The following is a 19,477-nucleotide window of genomic DNA, read 5'->3' on the forward strand; positions in this document are numbered from 1 at the left end:
TTCCCACTATGGCGCGACAGCAACGTATCCTGTTTAACAACATCCATTCCCTTCCTGTCAACAAGAATCTCCTTATGCATACCCTCACCACCCACCGCGTGGATGCCTTCCTCCTAAACGAAACATTTCTCCAGCCCCACCATACTGTCCGTACCTCGCCCTACCTCCTTCACCGCTCTGACAACCCCCTCCCGATAGCGCGTGGCGGAGTTGCCATTGGCCACCATCGCCAGATCCCTGTTCGGCTCCAACCCCTCCTTCCCAACCCCACGGAACACCTGATCCTTAGTCTATTCTTCCCCGGCCTCACCTGCGCCACCATCTATGTCCGCCCCTCTGCCCCTATTCCTTTTGACTTCCTTTCCCACATCGACCGTACCTTCTCCTCCTACGTGATTGCCGCAGATCTCAATATCCATAGTCGCTCCGCCACCCAGTTACGGCGGTGGCATCGGTTCCTCGCCACCATCCAAGGAGATGTCCTTCCTCTTCCCCAACACACCCGCCCTGAATCCAATACCACACCCGATGTCGTCCTAGCCTCCCCCAACCTCCTTGGCCGCATAGCGGTGGACGTCCTCGACCCTATTGGCAGTGACCATCTCCCTGTCCTTCTTACCATATCAGATGGTCGTCGCCCCCGTCCCGATCCTCGCCTTGACCCTCCCCCCAAGTATGTCCATGATTACTCCCGTGCCGACTGGAATGCATACCGGGATACCCTTACTACCCGAGTCGATAGCCACCCCCTCACCTACCACCGCCCACATGACATAACCCATGCCGCATCCTTTCTCCAGCAGACCTTGTCTGAGGCCGTGGAGGCCCACATCCCTACCGTCGCCATCCACCCGCACCGTCCCACTTTACCCCCACAGGCCGTTCTCCTCCTTCGAGAATCCCGTCGTCTCTACCGTGCCTTCCTCCACACGCGTGACCGGGACACACTACAACGCCACCGGCAACTCCAGAGACACATCCGGAACTTGCTCGCGGCTAAGAAACGCCGGGACTGGCGACAGACATGCACCCGTCTTAATGCTACCCTACCTATTAACTCGTCCAAATACTGGTCAGCCTTCCGCCGCCTTACTGGATCAAAACCCCCCCCCTTACTATCCTCTCCTTCATAATGATAATCCCTTTCCTGACAACCTTAGTAAGGCCAACCATTTTGCCTCCTACCTCACCGATGTCTTTACCATCCCTGACGATCCCCAGTTCGATTATTCCCTCTTCCCCGATGTCCGCGATCGAACTGACACCTCTATCCCTCCACTAGCTCCTGGCTTCCAGTACTTGGACAACATTACACACACTGAACTCAATAACCCTATAACTACTCAAGACATCATCGATATACTCCGCACCAAACGCAACACTGCTCCTGGTCACGACCGTGTTACTTACCATCACCTCTGTGAAGCTCCCGCCCCCTTCCTCTCCACCCTGGCCAGGCTGTACAATGTGGTCTTGTCCACCGGCTTCTACCCCGACCTGTGGAAAACCTCCCGGATCCTGATGTTCCTCAAACCCGATAAACCACCATCCGCTGTCTCCTCCTACCGTCCTATAAGCCTTACCTCAGTCTTCAGCAAGGTCCTGGAATCCATTCTAACCCGCCGCATCCACCAGCATCTCCACCGGCACCGCTTCCTTCCCTCCACCCAATGTGGCTTTCGACCATCCTTCTCTGCCGATGACCTTCTCCTTCACCTCACCCACCTCCTCTCCGAACAACTCAACTCCCGTCGCTCCGCCATATTCCTCTCCCTTGACCTTGAACGCGCCTATGACCGTGTGTGGCATTCTGGTCTCCTCTTCAAGCTCCAAACCTTTGCTCTTCCTATTAACTACGTCCGTCTGATCGCCTCCTTCATTTCCCACCGCCCTTCCTATGTCACTATCCACAACACTGATTCCTACACCTTCTACCCCTCTGCCGGTGTGCCCCAAGGTTCCGTCCTTTCCCCTCTTCTTTACCTTCTTTATACGGCGGACATGCCTCCACCTGCACCCCCCCTTCACCTTCTCCAGTACGCCGATGACACCGCCTTCCTTGCCCTTGCCCCCACCCTGCAACGCTCCCAACACCTTCTCCAATCCCATCTTGACCGGTTCACCTCTTGGTGTAACCAGTGGTTACTCAAGGTCAATCCTTCCAAGACCCAGGCAATCATCGTAGGCAAAACCACCCCTTCCTTCCGTCTTCTTGATTTCTATCTTACCATTTATGGCCGTCCTATTAACCTCACACCCACCCTCAAGTACCTTGGCGTCACCCTTGACCGTCGCCTCTCCTGGACCCCTCATCTCCGGACAATCCAAGCCAAGGCACGCTTCCGACTCCACCTCCTGAAGCTCCTTTCTGGCCGCACATGGGGTCTGGACCCCTCCACCGTCCTCCACACCTATAAATCTCTCATCCGCCCTATCCTCTGTTATGCCCATCCCGCCTGGATCTCTGCCCCGCCTACCTTTTACAAATCCCTTCAAATCCTTGAACGGCATGCACTCCGCCTCGCCTATCGCATCCGCCTCCCTTCCCCCACGCGGCTCCTCTATGACCTCATCCCCTTCCCACACCTCCTCCTCTTCCTCCAACGGATACGGATCCTCTACACCTCCCGCAAGCTTGATCCTCCCCACCCACTTGTCTCTTCCATCCTCTCCCACCCCAACCCACTGCCGCGCCTGTACTCCTGTATCCCACCTGCTCTCCATCTTCACACTCTCCACACCCTCTCCCAAGGTGGCTTCCGCCGACTCCCCCTCCCGGATGATGCCCTCCTCCCCTCCATCTACCCCTCCTACCAACTTTGAGCCTTGCCTTCCCCTCTCCTCTCATTTTCCTGTGGGCACCCTCTCTCCCTTCTCTCCCTCCCTCTCTCCCTCCTTCCATCCTTACCTCCCCTCCCCCTCTCCCTGGGCTTCCACCCCCCTCTTTTCGTTTTCTCCCCTCCTCCTCCCTGGCATCCTATCTCCCCCTCCCTCCTTCCCTCCCCCTGTTTTTTCCCTTGGCAGGCCCCCAGCTTTTCGGTGTGGACAGTGCCCCTGCAAGCGCCGAAGCCCATCTCCGCAGTGTCCGTGTCTTTCGTCCCGTCTGTGCCTCGAGTGTTTCTTCGTTTTCTGCTCCACCGTTCACCTGTGCTAGTGTTCTCTGTTCCGTGCTGTGCTGCCCGTTTTTTTTTTTTTTTTTTTTTTTTTTAAAAAAAAACTTAAACAGTGCTGCGTCGGTGAACGACTTCAATTCTTTTTATTCTCTGTTGTCTTCTGATTTTTGTCCTCCATGTCTGTGTTTTGAGATTATGTCTTCCTGTTTTTATCTCTTGTATGTTTCTTGTGGCCGAAGAGCGGCATATTAGGCCGCTGCCGGCCTACCTTTGTAGGTATAAAATGACAATAAAGGAAAAAAAAAAATAATCTAGAACGCACCATTAGATCCTGAAGAAGGGCGCTGCAACCGTGGCCGGAACGTTGGTTTTTCTCCAACAGCAGTTTTTTTTAACGTTATGTTGTGACGCGGTTCCATACCCAGAAATCTTTTGTGTCCAGAGAACGCTACCTGCACTTGTCCGTTTGTACATATTTCATTCTCTTCTCCTGAGAACTAGGCCAGCTATTGAAGAACAGGCTATGGTTTTTCAGTCAAATAATACAGTAGGCAAGGAATAGTGCAGAGAGGCTCTTCATTAGGAATATAATCAGGCGTACACCTTCACTCGGCCACAATATAGTCACGTGTAATTTGCTTGAGTGCAAGTAAAATGAGTGAGAGTTTGAACCGTTTACAGTAACGGAAGCCCTATTCTAAGGCCTTCTTCGTAGCAGTGCATAATATTTAGAAAAATACTGTATGCACGTCGCTTTACAGTGGATTCGAATTGATAGAAGCCGGCCGCTCTGACTGAGCGCTTCTAGGCGCTTCAGTCCAGAACCGCTCTGCTGCTTTGGTCACAGGTTCGAATCCTGCCTCGGGCACGGATGTATGTGATGTCCTTAGATTAGTTAGGTTTAAGTAGTTCTAAGTTCTAGGGGACTGATGACCTCAGATGTTAAGCCCCATAGTGCTCAGAGCCATTTGACCCATCCCGTGATCGTTGGACCTTCATCTTTCGCAAGCATTTGATCTACCGAATGCGCTACTCAAGTACGATACAGAACCTCTCCGAACAGCTTAGAACTACTTAAACGTAACTAACCTAAGGACATCACACACATCCATGCCAGAGGCAGGATTCGAACCTACGACCGCAGCGGTCGCGCGATTCCAGATTGTAGCGCCCAGAACCGCTCGTGCACCAACGGTCGGCCGTCCTCCCGAATGCGAGTCCAGTATGCTAACCACTGCGCCACCTCACTCGATATTTTACGAAGTAAATATACTTAAGTACTCTGACTTGCGCTAGTGTCACTTCAGCAAAGAGTAACATATGTCTAACATGTCAATTATTATGCGTGTATGTTCAAAGACACGGTCGTTCCTTTGTATCGGGCTGTCATAACTTGCCGTCTTGTGATAACTCATAATCTCTCCACCAAAGGGGACCGATCGGATATCTTATCGGTTGTGACGACTGTTGCGGATGACGGAGCAGGCGCGGCGAAGTGGCGATGAATATCACGCCAGTAGCCACCAGTCTCGTGGTACGTCAACAGAGTTCGGCGAACTCGACGGAGATGGGCCTGCGGAACGATACTTTCATACTATTGCTGTGACTACGAACGGAGTCTCACATGAAGCGTTTCTCCATGTATCTAGTGCTGCTGGTGCTGTCGGTGAGTGATGCTTTCTGCATAAGAGCTTCACTTTGGCGACCACAACAGTGTCGTACTTCTCTATCAGTGAGCACTTGCTAGTTACTGTAAGGCAACAGACGAAAAATTCGAATAATTTTGCAATGTCTTTATTGTTGGAAGAAAGGCAGAAGATGTAGGATATTACTGCCCTATCCGTCTGTTCTTGTCTTCTCTAAAGTGCTTTAAAAGACTCTATCTAAATATTTTTGAAACGTTATAGACAATATGCTTCTGGCTCGCAAAGGCTTTCTTTGTCGTCAAAGAACGTATTCGTTTAATGAAATAATGCAACTGCTTTAGAGAAATGTATTTGAAAATATAATTTTTCTACTTTACACGATGAAAAACTGAAATACAAATTTCCTACAAGCCATACAAATCTTTTTCCACATCCTTTATGAGATGCTACAAGCGAGAATACGAAATTTCCATGAGATTTACCAATGTCCCGAGTATGAAATAGGCGCTTTTCATATTACATACACCAATCAAGATAGTTTCTCGGCAGGTAGTAGGGCTCTAAAGAGACAAGTATTTTTGTGTTTAGTCTACGTAGATACAGAAGAACAAGATGGACACTATCCTTTACTTTGATTGTGTACAGTGAAGCGCATTTGGGAATTTATACCTATTCCATAGCGTTTTTGTAAATACCTTATTGTTGAATATTGGCATTCTAATGAGAAAATTCGCAGAAACCTTAATATCACATATCCGCTTGCACGTCTTACGCAACAACTCTCACACATGCAACATATTACTCAGAACATTTTTTACGCCAATGACGAAAATCAGCACACATATGTTGGTTTTGGAACGCTATTCATAGAGTCAGTTTGTGGCAGGATACCGTTTGAGATATTCGTTTTAGTAAATTTCACATTTGCACTATGCTGTTGTTTTACATCATTCCCCCATAAGTCCAAAAAGCGTGTTTAATAACTATTGCATAAAATCTTTCCATCCTTAATTGATACGTGTTAGAAAACGTTTGAAGTTTTTAAGGCGTTTCCTGTCAAGCTTGTCATTTTGCCCTCTGCAGCGGAGTGTAGTAACTTCGAATCTGCCAGAAAGCTTCAAATCAGCGCACACCCCTTGAGGCTGTAGCTAAAGGAGCCGGCAGCTGTGAGCGAGCGGTTCTAGGCGCTTGAGTCCGGAACCGCACTGCTGCTACGGACGCAGGTTCGAATCCTGCCTCGGGCATGGATGTGTGTGACGTCCTTACGTTAATTAGGTTTAAGTAGTTCTACATCTAGGGGACTGATGACCTCAGATGTTAAGTCCCATGGTGCTTAGAGCCATTTGAATCGGTTTATTTTTTTTTTTTTTTTTTACTTTACATTTAGGAGACAAAAGTCACTTGGTACCTCCTAATATTGTGTTGGACCTCCTCCTGCTCGGTGAATGCGGCAGCTCGACGTGGCATGGGCCCAACAAGTCGTTGCATGTCCCCTTCAGAAATACTGAGCCCTGTTGCCTCTATAGCCGCCCATAATTGCGAAAGTGTTGGCGGAACAGGCTTTTGTGCACGAACTGACCTCTCGGTTTTGTCCATGCCGGTCGATCTCGATGAATAAATCATTCTCTCGAATTTTCCAGAATGTTCTCCAAACCAATCGCGACCAATTGTGGCCCTGTGACCTGGCGTATTGTCACCCATAGAAATTACATCGCTATTTGGGAGTGCAAAGTCTTCGAATAGCTATAGATGGTCTCCAAGTAGCGGAACATAACCATTTGCAGTAAGTGACTGCTCTTTTTGGAACAGAGGACTCAGTGCATTCCATGTAAACACGGCCCACACCGCAACGGAGATACCACCAGCTTGTACAGTACCTTGTTGACGACTTGGGCCCACGGCTTCGTGGGCCGTGTGCCACGCTCGAATCCTACCATCAACTCTTATCAGCTGAATCCGGAATTCTTTAGACCAGGCCAGGCTCCAGGCTCCAGTCGAGCCAAGGAGAAGCGCTGCAGGCATGGCGTGCTCTTAGCGAAGGAACTCGCGTCGTCTTCTGCCGCCGTCGCCCATTAACGCCAAATATCGCCGCACAGACTTAACTGATACGTTCGTCATACATCCCACACATTGATTTCTGCGGTTATTTCACGCAGTGTTACTTTAATGTTAACACACAACTTAACACAAGCGCCGTTGCTCTCGGTCGGTAAATGAAGGCCTGTTGGCCTCTGCGTTGTCCGTGGTGAGAGGCAGTCCCTGTAATTTTTTGTGGACTATTGAATTTGCTAATGAGTTCTGAAATGGAATGTCCCATGCGTCTAGCTCCAACTACCATTTCGTGTTCAAAGCCTGTTGATTCCCGTCGTGCGGCTATAATCACATCGGACGTCTTTTTACACGTCATATGAGTACAAATGACAGCTTGGCTAATGCACTGCGCTTATATGCCTTGTGTACTGTCGCCATCTGTAAAATGCGCATACCGCTATCTCATGACTTTCGTCACCTCAGTGTATGTCGTAATTTTTTGTTTCCTGTAGGTATTGGTCTGGACTGTGGCCTCGAACGTAAGTGCAACTTGAGATAAGACGAGAATAGGAACTTTTGAAATATGGGGCTACAGAAGAATTCTAAAGATTGTAATGGTAGATCAGATAGCTAGTGAGGATGTACTGGATCGATTTGAAAAAAAAAATTGTGCCTCTAGTTGACTAAAAGAAGGGATCGGTTGATAGGCTACATCCTGACGCACCAAGGAGTCGTTAATTTTGTAATGGAGGGAAGTGTGGACGATCAGAAAAATGGTTCAAATGGTTCTAAGCACTATGGGACTTAACATCCGAGGTCATTAGTCACCTAGATTAAGAACTAATTAAGCCTAACTAACCTAACGACATCACACACATCCATGCCCGAGGCAGGATTCGAACCTGCGACCCTAGCAACAGCGCGGTTCCGGATTGCAGCGCCTAGAACCGCTCGGTCACAACTGCCGGAGAGGATCAAAACAGTAGAACAAGAGTGAGCCTTGACTGCAGTAAGCTGATTCAAATGGATGTAGGTAGCAGTAATTATGCAGAGATGAAGAAGCGTATACTGTATAAACGTGTAGAGTGATGCATCAGACCACCACAACAACATTAACAACACATACAGGGGAAAAAACAAATTATGTATGTAGTTAACAGGCAAGCAAGCTGGTGAAGGCATTAAAACGATGGAAAGTTCCTCTTCTTTGTAGAGAAATATTTAATGCAACAGACTACGAAATCCGCTAAACAGTTATGGATTTTGCAATGGGCTGCCCGCTCTGCGCTCGAACTCGCACGCGCAGAACTGCGCCGAATGTAGCAGAGTGTTAGTAGATGAGTAGTAATGTTCCACTAAAAAATAAAAGGGAAACGAGAAAAGCCATCGACAGAGCGCCGCGCACTAACGAATCGTTTCCTTTGATATATCGACAATGCGCGCAACTTGTTTGTTTCTGTGCAGAACGGTGCTGTTTGACGCCAACACCGGCCGCGATGCCCCGAACCTCTAGTCTCGGTTTTACGCCGAGCAGCCGGTGTGGACAGGACTTTACGCTGTATCCCAAGCATGCGGACTCTTTGCAAGCGATGCAGCCACCGTATCTCTGTATAGCTCTTGTTACATCATCTAAAAGATACTGCTAAAAAGTATTGTGTGTGTGTGTGTGTGTGTGTGTGTGTGTGTGTGTGTGTGTGTGTGTGTGTGTGTGTGTATGTTTTAGTGAATGAGACTTAGTGAGTTTCGCGTTCCCATATATATAGAACACTTCGAACTTAGTACTTCTGGGTAGTTTTATTCTTTGAGTGTACACAAAAGAACCAAGGAAACTGGTACACCTGCCTAATATCGTGTAGGCACCACGCGAGCACGCGGAAGTGCAGCAACACGACATGGCATATCTGAAGCAGTGCTGGACGGAATTGATACGATAAATCCTGCAGGGCTGTCCATAAATACGTACGAATAAGGGGGGGAGGGGGGGGGGGAGGTTGAGATCTCATCTGAACAGCACATTGCAAGGAATCCCAGATATGCTCGATGATGTTTATATCTGGGGAGCGCGGTGACCAGCGGAAGTGTTTAAATTCAGAAGAGGGTTCCTGGAGTCACACTGTAGTAATTCTGGACGTGTGGGGTGTCGCATTGACCAGCTGGAATTGCCCAAGTCCGTGAGAATGCACAGTGGACGTGAATTGATGCAGGTGATGAGACAGGATACTTACGTACGTGTCACCTGTCAGTTGTATCTAGACGTATCAGGGGTCCCATATCACTCCAACTGCACACGCCCCACACCATTACACAGCCTTCACCAGCTTCAACAGTCCCCTGCTGGCATGCAGGGTCAGTGGATTCATGAGGTTGTCTCCATACCCTTACACGTCCATTTGAAAAGAGACTTGTCCCACCAGGTAACCTGTTTCCAACCATCAACAGTCCAATGTCCGTGTTGATGGGCCCATGCGAGGCTTAAAGCTTTGTGTCGTGAAGTCATCAACGGTACACGAGTGGGCCTTTTGATGCGAAAGCCCATATCAATGATGTTTCGTTGAATGGTTCGCACGCTGCCGCTTGTTGATGGCCCAGGTTGAAATCTGCAGCAATTTACGGAAGGGTTGCACTTTTGTCACGTTGAACGATTCTCTTCAGTAGTCATTGGGCGCCTTCTTGCAGGTTCTGTTTCCGACTGTAGCGACGTCGGAGATTTGTTGTTTCACCGGACTCTACAGTCATCAAATGGTCGTTCGGGAAATCCCCACTTCATCGTTACTTCGGAAATGCTGTGACCCTTCGCCCGTGCGCCGACTGTGATACCACGTTCAAGTTCAACTAAATCTTGATAACCTGCCATTGCCCACCTGCTTAGCTGCGTGGTAACGTGCTTGTCTCCCATGCAAGCGGGACCGGGTTCGATTCCCGCTGGAATTGGAGATTTTCACCGCTCGGGGACTGAGTGTTCTGTTGCCGTCATTATCGTTCCGTCCTCATCACCGCCGCCCAAGCCACCCATTGTGGCGTCGAATGAAGTAAGACTTGTACCTGGCGGCCGAACTTCCCCGAATCGGGGCCTCCCGGGCAACGATGCCATACGCTCATATCCATTTCAACCTACCATTATAGCACCAGTAACCGATCTAACAACTTCGCCAGAGACTTGTCTTTTATAGGCGTTCCCGATCGCAGCGGCGTATTCTGCTGTTTACATACCTCTGTATTTGAATACGCATACCTATACCAGTTTCTTTGGAGCTTCAGTGTATATTGACACAACTATAAGTGTTCAAAGGCGTTATTCACAGTGGGTAGTACAAAGCGTAAAGTTGATAAGCGTAGCTTATTTTAACTGCTTAATTGCAGCATCTGTGCAACGAACTCTTTACGCGTAATCGAGAGCTATTGAAAAGAAGAGTACAGACATTTAACACTTTGTCACATAAAATGAGAGATTTTCCCTAACAGAGGACGAAACTGTGCTAAGGTTAATGGCCTTGGCAGCCAGGAGATTGTGATATTGCTTCAATTGGCACTTAAAAATGACATTAGGAAGAAGAAATTTTGCTGGGCAAACATTTATTCTTCACAAATAGCGCGTGCACTATCTGTTTTCGAGAAGTGTTTCAGAATGCTCGGAAGTGATTGAAAACAGGAAAGTGTAGCATTAATCAGTCCTAACAACTGCAGTATGTCAATATGAAACGGGTGAGAGTGTTATCCAAACGAAAATGTAAAATTGTGCGAGGCATTAGAGGATTTCAGGACAATAGATGAAAGTTGTGGGGAGAGACAGGTAATGTGTAATATGTACAAGACTCAGAGGGAAAAGTAAGACAGAAGAGCAAGAACAAAGCCCTCGAATTAGAAAGGGTATAGCACAGTGATGTAGCCTTTCGCTACTGATGTTCAGTCTAAATACTGAAGAAGCAATGATGGAAATGAAAGGTTCAGTAGAGTGATTAAAATTCAAGTTGTCAGATTCACTGATGACACCGCTATCTTCAATGAAGGAGAAGCAGAATTAGAGGACCTGTTGAATGATACGGTTGGGTATGATGTCACTAGGCCGTTGTATCTTCCTGAGGCAGACTGGCCCACAACTATTGTAACTGTTACTTGGTATCCTGGATGCTGGCACTGGGACAGAGTTGACATCCGAGCTCGTTCCACACACGTTTTATTGGGGACAGGTTTGCCAGCCTTGCTGGTCACGTGAGTATCTCAACATCAAGCAGGCAGTTCGTAGAGGGACGAGTAATGTGTGGACGAGCATTGTCATGTTGATATTGTCTCTTGAGAGGCGACACCTGAGGTTTCATGGTGTAAGTGACGTATTGTCGTGCCATCAAAGTTCCTTCACTCACTGGAGTCGTAACTGGAGGGCTCCCCACACCGTGACACCAGGACTGTCACAACTGTATCTCTCGGAAACAATGGAAGAACAGGAACTCTTTCCAGGTCGCTGGCATGATCGCCCTCGATGACCATCCGGGGTAGTGCACAACCTCGGTTCATCGCTGAAAACTACGCGAATCCATTCATCTGCAGTTCATGCTTCCGGGTCCAGGTACCACTCAAAATGCAGCCGTTTGTGTAATGGTGTCAATAGCAGCCTACGCATAGGACGACAATTCCCTAGTCCAGCAGTTCTCCGATCAAAGGAATGGGGTGACGGAATGTTGCAGGGAGTTCATGACTTGTTTGCGGACAACAGGCACAGATGTGAAGGGGTTACGATGTACTATGTGCACATTACGGCGATCCTCCATTATGGTGGACAGACGCAGTCGACCGGGGCCTAGACGACGACTATCTCTACCATCATAATCCCGTGTAGTCCAACAACGGGACACCGTCACGTCCGTATGCTCCACAAATCTGAATATTGATTGATTCGACCAGTAGGTTCCATGGAGTTGTTTTTGTTGTTGTTGTGGTCTTCAGTCCTGAGACTGGTTTGATGCAGCTCTCCATGCTACCCTATCCTGTACAAGCTTCTTCATCTCCCAGGATTTACTGCAACCTACATCCTTCTGAATCTGCTTAGTGTATTCATCTCTTGGTCTTCCTCTACGATTTTTACCCTTCATGCTGCCCTCCAATACTAAATTGGTGATCCCTTGATGCCTCAGAACATGTCCTACCAACCGATCCCTTCTTCTAGTCAAGTTGTGCCACAAACTTCTATTCTCCCCAATCCTATACAACACCTCCTTATTAGTTATGTGATCTACCCATCTAATCTTCAGCATTCTACTGTAGCACCACATTTCAAAAGCTTCTATTCTCTTCTTGTCTAAATTATTTATCGTCCAAGTTTCACTTCCATACATGGATACACTCCATACAAGTACTTTGAGAAACGACTTCCTGACATTTAAATCTATACTCGATGTTAACAATTTTTTTTCTTCAGAAACGCTTTCCTTGCCATTACCAGTCTCTACTTCGACCATCATCAGTTATTTTGCTACCCAAATAGCAAAACTCCTTCACTACTTTAAGTGTCTCATTCACTAGTCTAATTCCCTCAGCATCACCCGAGTTAACTCGACTACATTCCATTATCCTCGTTTTGCTTTTGTTGATGTTCATCTTATGTCCTCCTTTCAAGACACTGTCCATTCCGTTCAACTACTCTTCCAAGTCCTTTCCTGTCTCTGACAGAATTACAATGCCATCGGCGAACCTCAAAGTTTTTATTTCTTCTCAATGGATTTTAATACCTACTCCGAACTTTTCTTTTGTTTCCTTTATTGCTGGCTCAATATACAGATTGAATAACATCGGGTATAGGCTACAACCCTGTCTCACTCCCATCCCAACCACTGCTTCCCTTTCATACCCCTCGACTCTTATAACTGCCATCTGGTAGTCGTAGGGCAGTATTGCCTCATGTGTTGCAACATTTCTACGGAATCTAAACTGACCTTCCCCGAGGTCGGCCTCTATCAGGTTTTCCATTCGTCTGTAAAGAATTTGCGTTAGTATTTTGCACCTGTGAATTATTAACCTAATAGTTTGGTAATTTTCACATCTGCCAACACCCGCTGTCTTTGGGATTGGAATTATTATATTCTTCTTGAAGTCTGACGGTATTTCACCTGTCTCATTCATCTTCCTCACCAGATGGTAGAGTTTTGTCAGGACTGGCTCTCCCAAGGCTGTCAGTAGTTCTAATGGAATGTTATCTCCTCCGGGGGCCTTGTTTCGACTCAGGTCTTTCACTGCTCTGTCAAACTCTTCACGCAGTATCATATCTCCCATTTCATCTTCATCTACATCCTCTTCCATTACCGTAATATTGTCCTCAAGTACATCGCCCTTATATAGACCCTCTATATACTCCTTCCACCTTTCTGCTTTCCCTTCTTTTCTTACAACTGGGTTTCCATCTGAGCTCCTGATATTCATACAAGTGGTTCTCCTTTCTCCAAAGGTCTCTTTAATTTTCCTGTAGGCAGTATCTATCTTACCCCTAGTGAGATAAGCCTCTACATCCTTACGTTTGTACTCTAGCCATCCCTGCTTAGCCATTTTGCACTTCCTGTCGATATCATTTTTGAGACGTCTGTATTCCTTTTTGCCTGCTTCATTTACTGCATTTTTATATTTTCTCCTTTCATCAATTAAATTCAATATTTCTTCGGTTACCCAAGGGTTTCTACTAGCCATCGTCTTTTTAACTATTTGATCCTCTGCTACCTTCACTATTTCATCCCTCAAAGCTACCCATTCTTCATCTACTGTATTTATTTCCCCCATTCTGGTCAATTGTTTCTTCATGCTCTTCCTGAAACTCTGTACAACCTGTGGTTTAGTCATTTTATCCAGGTCCCATCTCCTTAAATTCCCACCTTTTTGCAGTTTCTTCAATTTTAAACTACAGTTCATAACGAATAGATTGTGGTCAAAGTCCACATCTGCTCCTGGAAATGTCTTACAATTTAAAACCTGGTTCCTAAATCTCTGTCTTACCATTATATAATCTATCTGATACCTTCTAGTATCTCCAGGATTCTTCCATGTATACAGCCTTCTTTCATGATTCTTGAACCAAGTGATAGCTATGATTAAGTTATGTTCTGTGCATAATTCTAACAGACGGCTTCCTCTTTCATTTCTCTCCCCCAATCCATATTCACCCACTATGGTTCCTTCTCTCCCTTTTGCTACTCTCGAATTCCAGTCACCCATGACTATTACATTTTCGTCTCCCTTCACTACCTGAATAATTTCTTTTTCTCATCATTCATTTTATCAATTTCTTCATCATCTGCAGAGCTATTTGGCATATAAACTTGTGATACTGTAGTATGCGTGGGCTTCGTGTCTATCTTGGCCACAATAATACGTTCACTACGCTGTTTGTAGTAGCTTACCCGTACTCCTATTTTTTTATTCATTATTAAACCTACTCCAGCATTACCCCTATTTGATTTTGTATTTATAATACTCTATTCACCTGACCAAAAGTCTTGTTCCTCCTGCCACCGAACTTCATTAATTCCCACTATATCTAACTTTAACCTAGCCATTTCCCTTTTTAAATTTTCTAACCTACCTTCCCGATTAAGGGATCTGACATTACACACTCCGATTCGTAGAACGCCAGTTTTCTTTCTCCTGATAACGACGTCCTCTTGAGTAGTCCACGCCCGGAGATCCGAATGGGGGACTATTTTACCTCCGGAATATTTTACCCAAGAGGACGCCATCATCATTTAATCATACAGTAAAGCTGCATGCCCTCGTGAAAGATTACGGCTGCAGTTTCCCCTTGCTTTCAGCCGTTCGCAGTACCAGAACAGCAAGGCCATTTTCGTTAGTGTTACAAGGCCAGATCACTCAATCATCCAGACTGTTGCCCCTGCAACTACTGAAAAGGCTGCTGCCCCTCTTCAGGAACCACACGTTTGTCTGGTCTCTCAACAGATACCCCTCTGTTGTGGTTGCACCTACGGTACGGCTAAAACACTGTAAAGTGCTGATAACGCTGTCTCATACGAGTACAAGGTATCCTCGAGTCCTTCACAGTGATTGCTCGACATGTGATGTTGTTCATTCCCCTTATTTATCCTACCAGGCCTGATGACAACACTAAACCGAACAACACTAATGGATTATGGTGGCCGTTCTACCTGTGTGTCTCTTCAGCCAGTTCCTTTGAAAAATACACAGCCAATTTACTTACCCATCCCTGTCAAATTTAAATTTATTCGCCATTTCTAATAAGCGCCACCCGGAGTGGCAGAGCGGTTCTAGGCGCTACAGTCTGGAACCGCGCGACCGCTACGGTCGCAGGTTCGAATCCTGCCTCGGGCATGGATTAGATTAGTTAGGTTTAAGTAGTTGTAAGTTCTAGAGGACTGATGGCGTCAGCAGTTATGTCCCATAGTGCTCAGAGCCATTTGAACCATTCTGTAGGGCAATGCCCGTGTGCGTATGGCGCAAGCTGTTCGGTCGATGGTGCTGGGAAATGTTGCATCAGCCGCCACATGCCCCAAAATTAAGCTCTGTGGTTTCACCTTCATTCCTAAGATGAAGGAAGCACTTCATAGCATTCGATTCACAAGTGCTACAGAGATTCTTCGGGCACACAGCTCCACTCGACCTAGCGAGATAATTTCCGCTGCTAAGAAATCCTACAACTTCCACATCCTTGGCAACCAAATGTACCGAATGTTGGTGACTACTCTGAATGGCAGTAAAGCTTTGAAGCATGTATCTATTTCGTATAATTTGTAAATAAAGAGTTGCCAGCTATTAAAGTTCCAACGCAATAGCCAGTTTACGTCACTGCTCGGAGATACGTGTATTTAGCTTGTCAGATGACGACCCGTCGACCGTAGCTGCTAATAGAGCAGGCTAACATTACAGTGACTGTATGTTTGGTGTGGTTTCAGATAAAATTACGTGATTGTTGGCAAAACGTAGGTGGGACCTCGAGTTAGGACTCTACCTTGCTATTTCTTCTCAGATTTTTTTCAGTGAATTTTTTACTAACTTTCTACGTTAAATGTAGCCTGTTTAAACACAAACAGTAGCACCAAGCTATTGTTTAAACAGTGTACAAATTTAATTTTCTGGCTTTTACTACTCGATGGACTTTGAAAACTACTGAAGCACGTTCGATGTACACCTAGATCTTGTTTCCTTAATAATAACGCCAGCAATACAAAGTCGCGAATATTTCTGTATTACAAACTATGAGATGCATGGTGCAATAAGGATACATGTTGTGGAGAGCGTTAAATGTGTTAATTCCATACGAGTAGAGGTTTAATCGGAGAAAATTTTATAAATCCGTTAACAATATGGAGGCCTCATGGAAACATTAATCGGCCTAAATAAAGAAACCTGTAATGCAAACATACCTGTTCTCATCGCATGTAACATCAAATGCCGTAGGAAGTCTGAATTTCTAACAAAGTCAGTATTTTGTACTAAGAGCTGTGAGTTACGACTCGTAACACTACTATAAAGTTTCAACCGTAACTGTTGATCAACTCCGCATCTCACTGTCCGCAGCTCGCGTTCTAGTGACCAGCGTTGCTGTCTTTGGATCACGGACTCTCGGGTTCGATTCCCGAGCGGGGTGGGGATTTTCACTGCCCGGGGACTGGGTGTTTCTGTTGTCCTCATCATTTCATCATCATCATTCGTGAAAGTGGCTAGATTGGGCTATGTGAAACAATGGACTGTGAAAAAATTGGGACTTTCTACGGGCGCTGATGACCAAGCAGTTCATCGCTCCAAAAACCAAACATCATCATCCAACTCCGTATCTGACTACAGCAGCCCAGAGAGGCAGCAGAGGCCTAAACATTTAAGTAATCCCTTCTCATGCAAAATATATTAGAAATATGATTCTGTATTGCTGAGACAATGCATAAGCAGACTAGGCATATCACTGCTTGCAGGCAGAAAGATGAGCTCTCGTTTCTATTTGGCAACATAATAAAGTATTTACATTCAACTCAGCAATGGACAAATGTTTTGATAGTAGGCCATAAATATGATGCACAGATTATTTAGTGTCTCTTAAATAGCACTGTTTCTGAGGCAAGCTCTTTACACATCCTTTCTGGATTGTTTCTGTCAACGTCTTATCCAAAAGGTAATTTCTTATCTTGATATACTCAAATGAAATGGAAATTATATGTGCGTTGCGACGGATTCGATTTTAATTGTGTGTTGATTGATATGAAAATATGGTTGTCAGTTTCTGCCATAGCACATGGCAAAGCACTAGCATTACATTTTTTTGTCGGCATACTCTTTGCCTTCAGCAAGCGATAGACTTTCTCTGCTGCTTTGCATACTGTAACAGCATATCTGGAAGGCGCCAATAAACCACCCACATTATTTATAGGTAAGAGTCCATTTACATTTTGTAACAAGCCACATGAAGAGGTTGCACATTCGATACAATATTTTGTTGTTAGAAACTTACGTACAACGAAACTCGGTATGTACACAACAACATTGCTAACATGCTTTAGCATCTGTTCAAAGCAGACATGAGGGGCACTGTGGTAGTGATCATGAAGCACTCCATCATATTTCAAATTCTGAACTTCTTACTTTCTGATGAATAAAATGTTCAAATGTGTGTGAAATCTTATGGGACTTAACTGCTAAGGTCACCAGTCCCTAAGCTTACACACTACTTAAACTAAATTATCCTAAGGACAAACAAACACACACACACCCGTGCCCGAGGGAGGACTCGAAAACCTCCGCCGGCACCAGCCGCACAGTTCATGACTGTTGCGCCCAAGACCTCTTGGCCAATTCCGCGCGGGTTTCTGAAGAATAAGTAATCTTTTGTAGGTACCTCTGAACTGAGTAATGGTGACATTGTTATCACCACCATGCCTTCGAAACGAACTGGAAAGTGTCTCAACGTGATATTGTAGCAACTTGTGTGCCAGCAAGAATTTAAATTTAGGAGTAGGACTGCTTATCAGAAACATATATGATTTTTCTTGGACTCTGAATTGTCACAGTGAAACCAATGAAACTAGTCAGATTTGTATACAAAACAGTGTGGCCATATGCATCCAGTCTTAAATCTTTGATGTTTTTTTCAGCTTCATCCACCAATGACAGATAATGGATAGCTGCCTACATTGGCAGAGCTGCATTATACCCTCTGTCTAATAGATGCCTTCTGTTAAGCAATCTAAATCACCGTTCATCAATCTTATAAACCTAACTGTTGGTTCACATTCTTTAAAGTACACAAGCTGCAAATATTTGTCAAGTAATTCAAGGCATTAGATACACTATTGTCCGATATGTGTGCAGCAGTTCTCGCATTCATTTTATGGAGATAATATTCAATATGTTAGATCCTTATCTTTGTGGCAAGATGAAGTGTCTACACGCTTTGCAGATCGTGCAGTTTCCATACGTAATCCCCTTTAATGAGATTTCTTTTGCTGTCGGATGTTTACAAGAGCTGTTAACAGGAGTGCATTTGCAATAGGAAGGTGACCGTGATCAAGTTCTGCACAATAGTCTACAAAGCCAACAAACTTATTTTCGCGAACTTCAATCTTTCCTTGTAGCAGTTTCATCAAACGACAAAGTACATAGCAGATACTTGTCCTTGTTGATGAACTCCTGACTTTTTGCAACTGCTGCTTCCTTGCCGGATCCTGGATTCTAGCCTACAACACTGTACCACCTTCTCAATGTTTGTGAATGTGGCAGAACTGTGTTGAAATTTGTTGTAACGTAGCCATACGTATGTCTTGCTGCTATACAAATTGAGGGTTAAAATGAAGGTCCAAACAACTGAAGGGTGCTGTTCTCTCTCTTCTGTTTTTTTTTATTTATACATCTGTTATCCCTCTTTAATAACTCAGAGGTGACTGGCTGCAGTATCTGAGAGCAATATAACACCATTACTTTGGTATTTGTATCTAAACTTGCAAGCTATCATTCACTCAACATGTTCTGAAGATCCCATCTTGAAGGAGAACGTTCATATGCGATGAGAATGCTACAAAGCAGAACGGAACAAAACAGGAATGAATTTGTTCACAACGAAAACAGACAATATAATATTGGTGTTCACATACGCTATATTTAACATACGTTGGCAGGAGAATCCATTACTTTGATAGATGTTGCTGCTTTCTCATTTACATTAAATAGTAGTATTTATCTCCTACTGTTAGCATCACATTTACTCGAACGTTTTGATATTCATCAAAACAGTGACCTACAACCGTTGTAATACAGACTTGTGCACGATCAGCCATGCTACAGGGTGCGGCCTGCAGGACAGAATTCCTTGGTACAAAGAAACACAGCAGGGGAAAGGAAATACAGTACCAACTTGACTATAGCACAAGTTGAAAGTGACCACCATTTTCATCTGATGGCACTTTTGGACCATGGTCAATAAGTTGCTCAAGGTGGATCGAAACTGGACTGCTGGAATTGCTGCAATCTCATCCGAAATGTTCTGCTGGTGTTTGTAACATTACAGGACATATTGGGACATATTGAAGTATTCGATATTGTAGACTTTTAGGGGATGTCGATACAGATATGCAAAATGTAAAGGGAAACTTTGGTGATGTTTAAATATTGTACTGTGTCAATATTAGGACATTTTGCACAGAAAGAACAAAAATAGAATTAATGTAAATATATATAAGTGTTAGTAACCTA

General features: G+C 45.3%; 1 protein-coding gene across 1 annotated transcript in view; it reads left to right on the forward strand.

The window, feature by feature from the left end:
• The first annotated feature begins 4,656 nt into the window (after positions 1-4,656).
• Positions 4,657-19,477, forward strand: part of LOC126311851 (calcitonin gene-related peptide type 1 receptor-like) — a 243,435-nt gene continuing 228,614 nt past the window's right edge. The window contains exon 1 of the mRNA XM_049992237.1: positions 4,657-4,779. Coding sequence (XP_049848194.1) covers positions 4,738-4,779 — 42 coding nt within the window. The 5' untranslated portion in view covers positions 4,657-4,737. The remainder of the gene's footprint in view (positions 4,780-19,477) is intronic.

This window comes from Schistocerca gregaria, chromosome 1, assembly GCF_023897955.1.
Source record: "Schistocerca gregaria isolate iqSchGreg1 chromosome 1, iqSchGreg1.2, whole genome shotgun sequence".
NCBI classification, from domain to species: domain Eukaryota; kingdom Metazoa; phylum Arthropoda; class Insecta; order Orthoptera; family Acrididae; genus Schistocerca; species Schistocerca gregaria.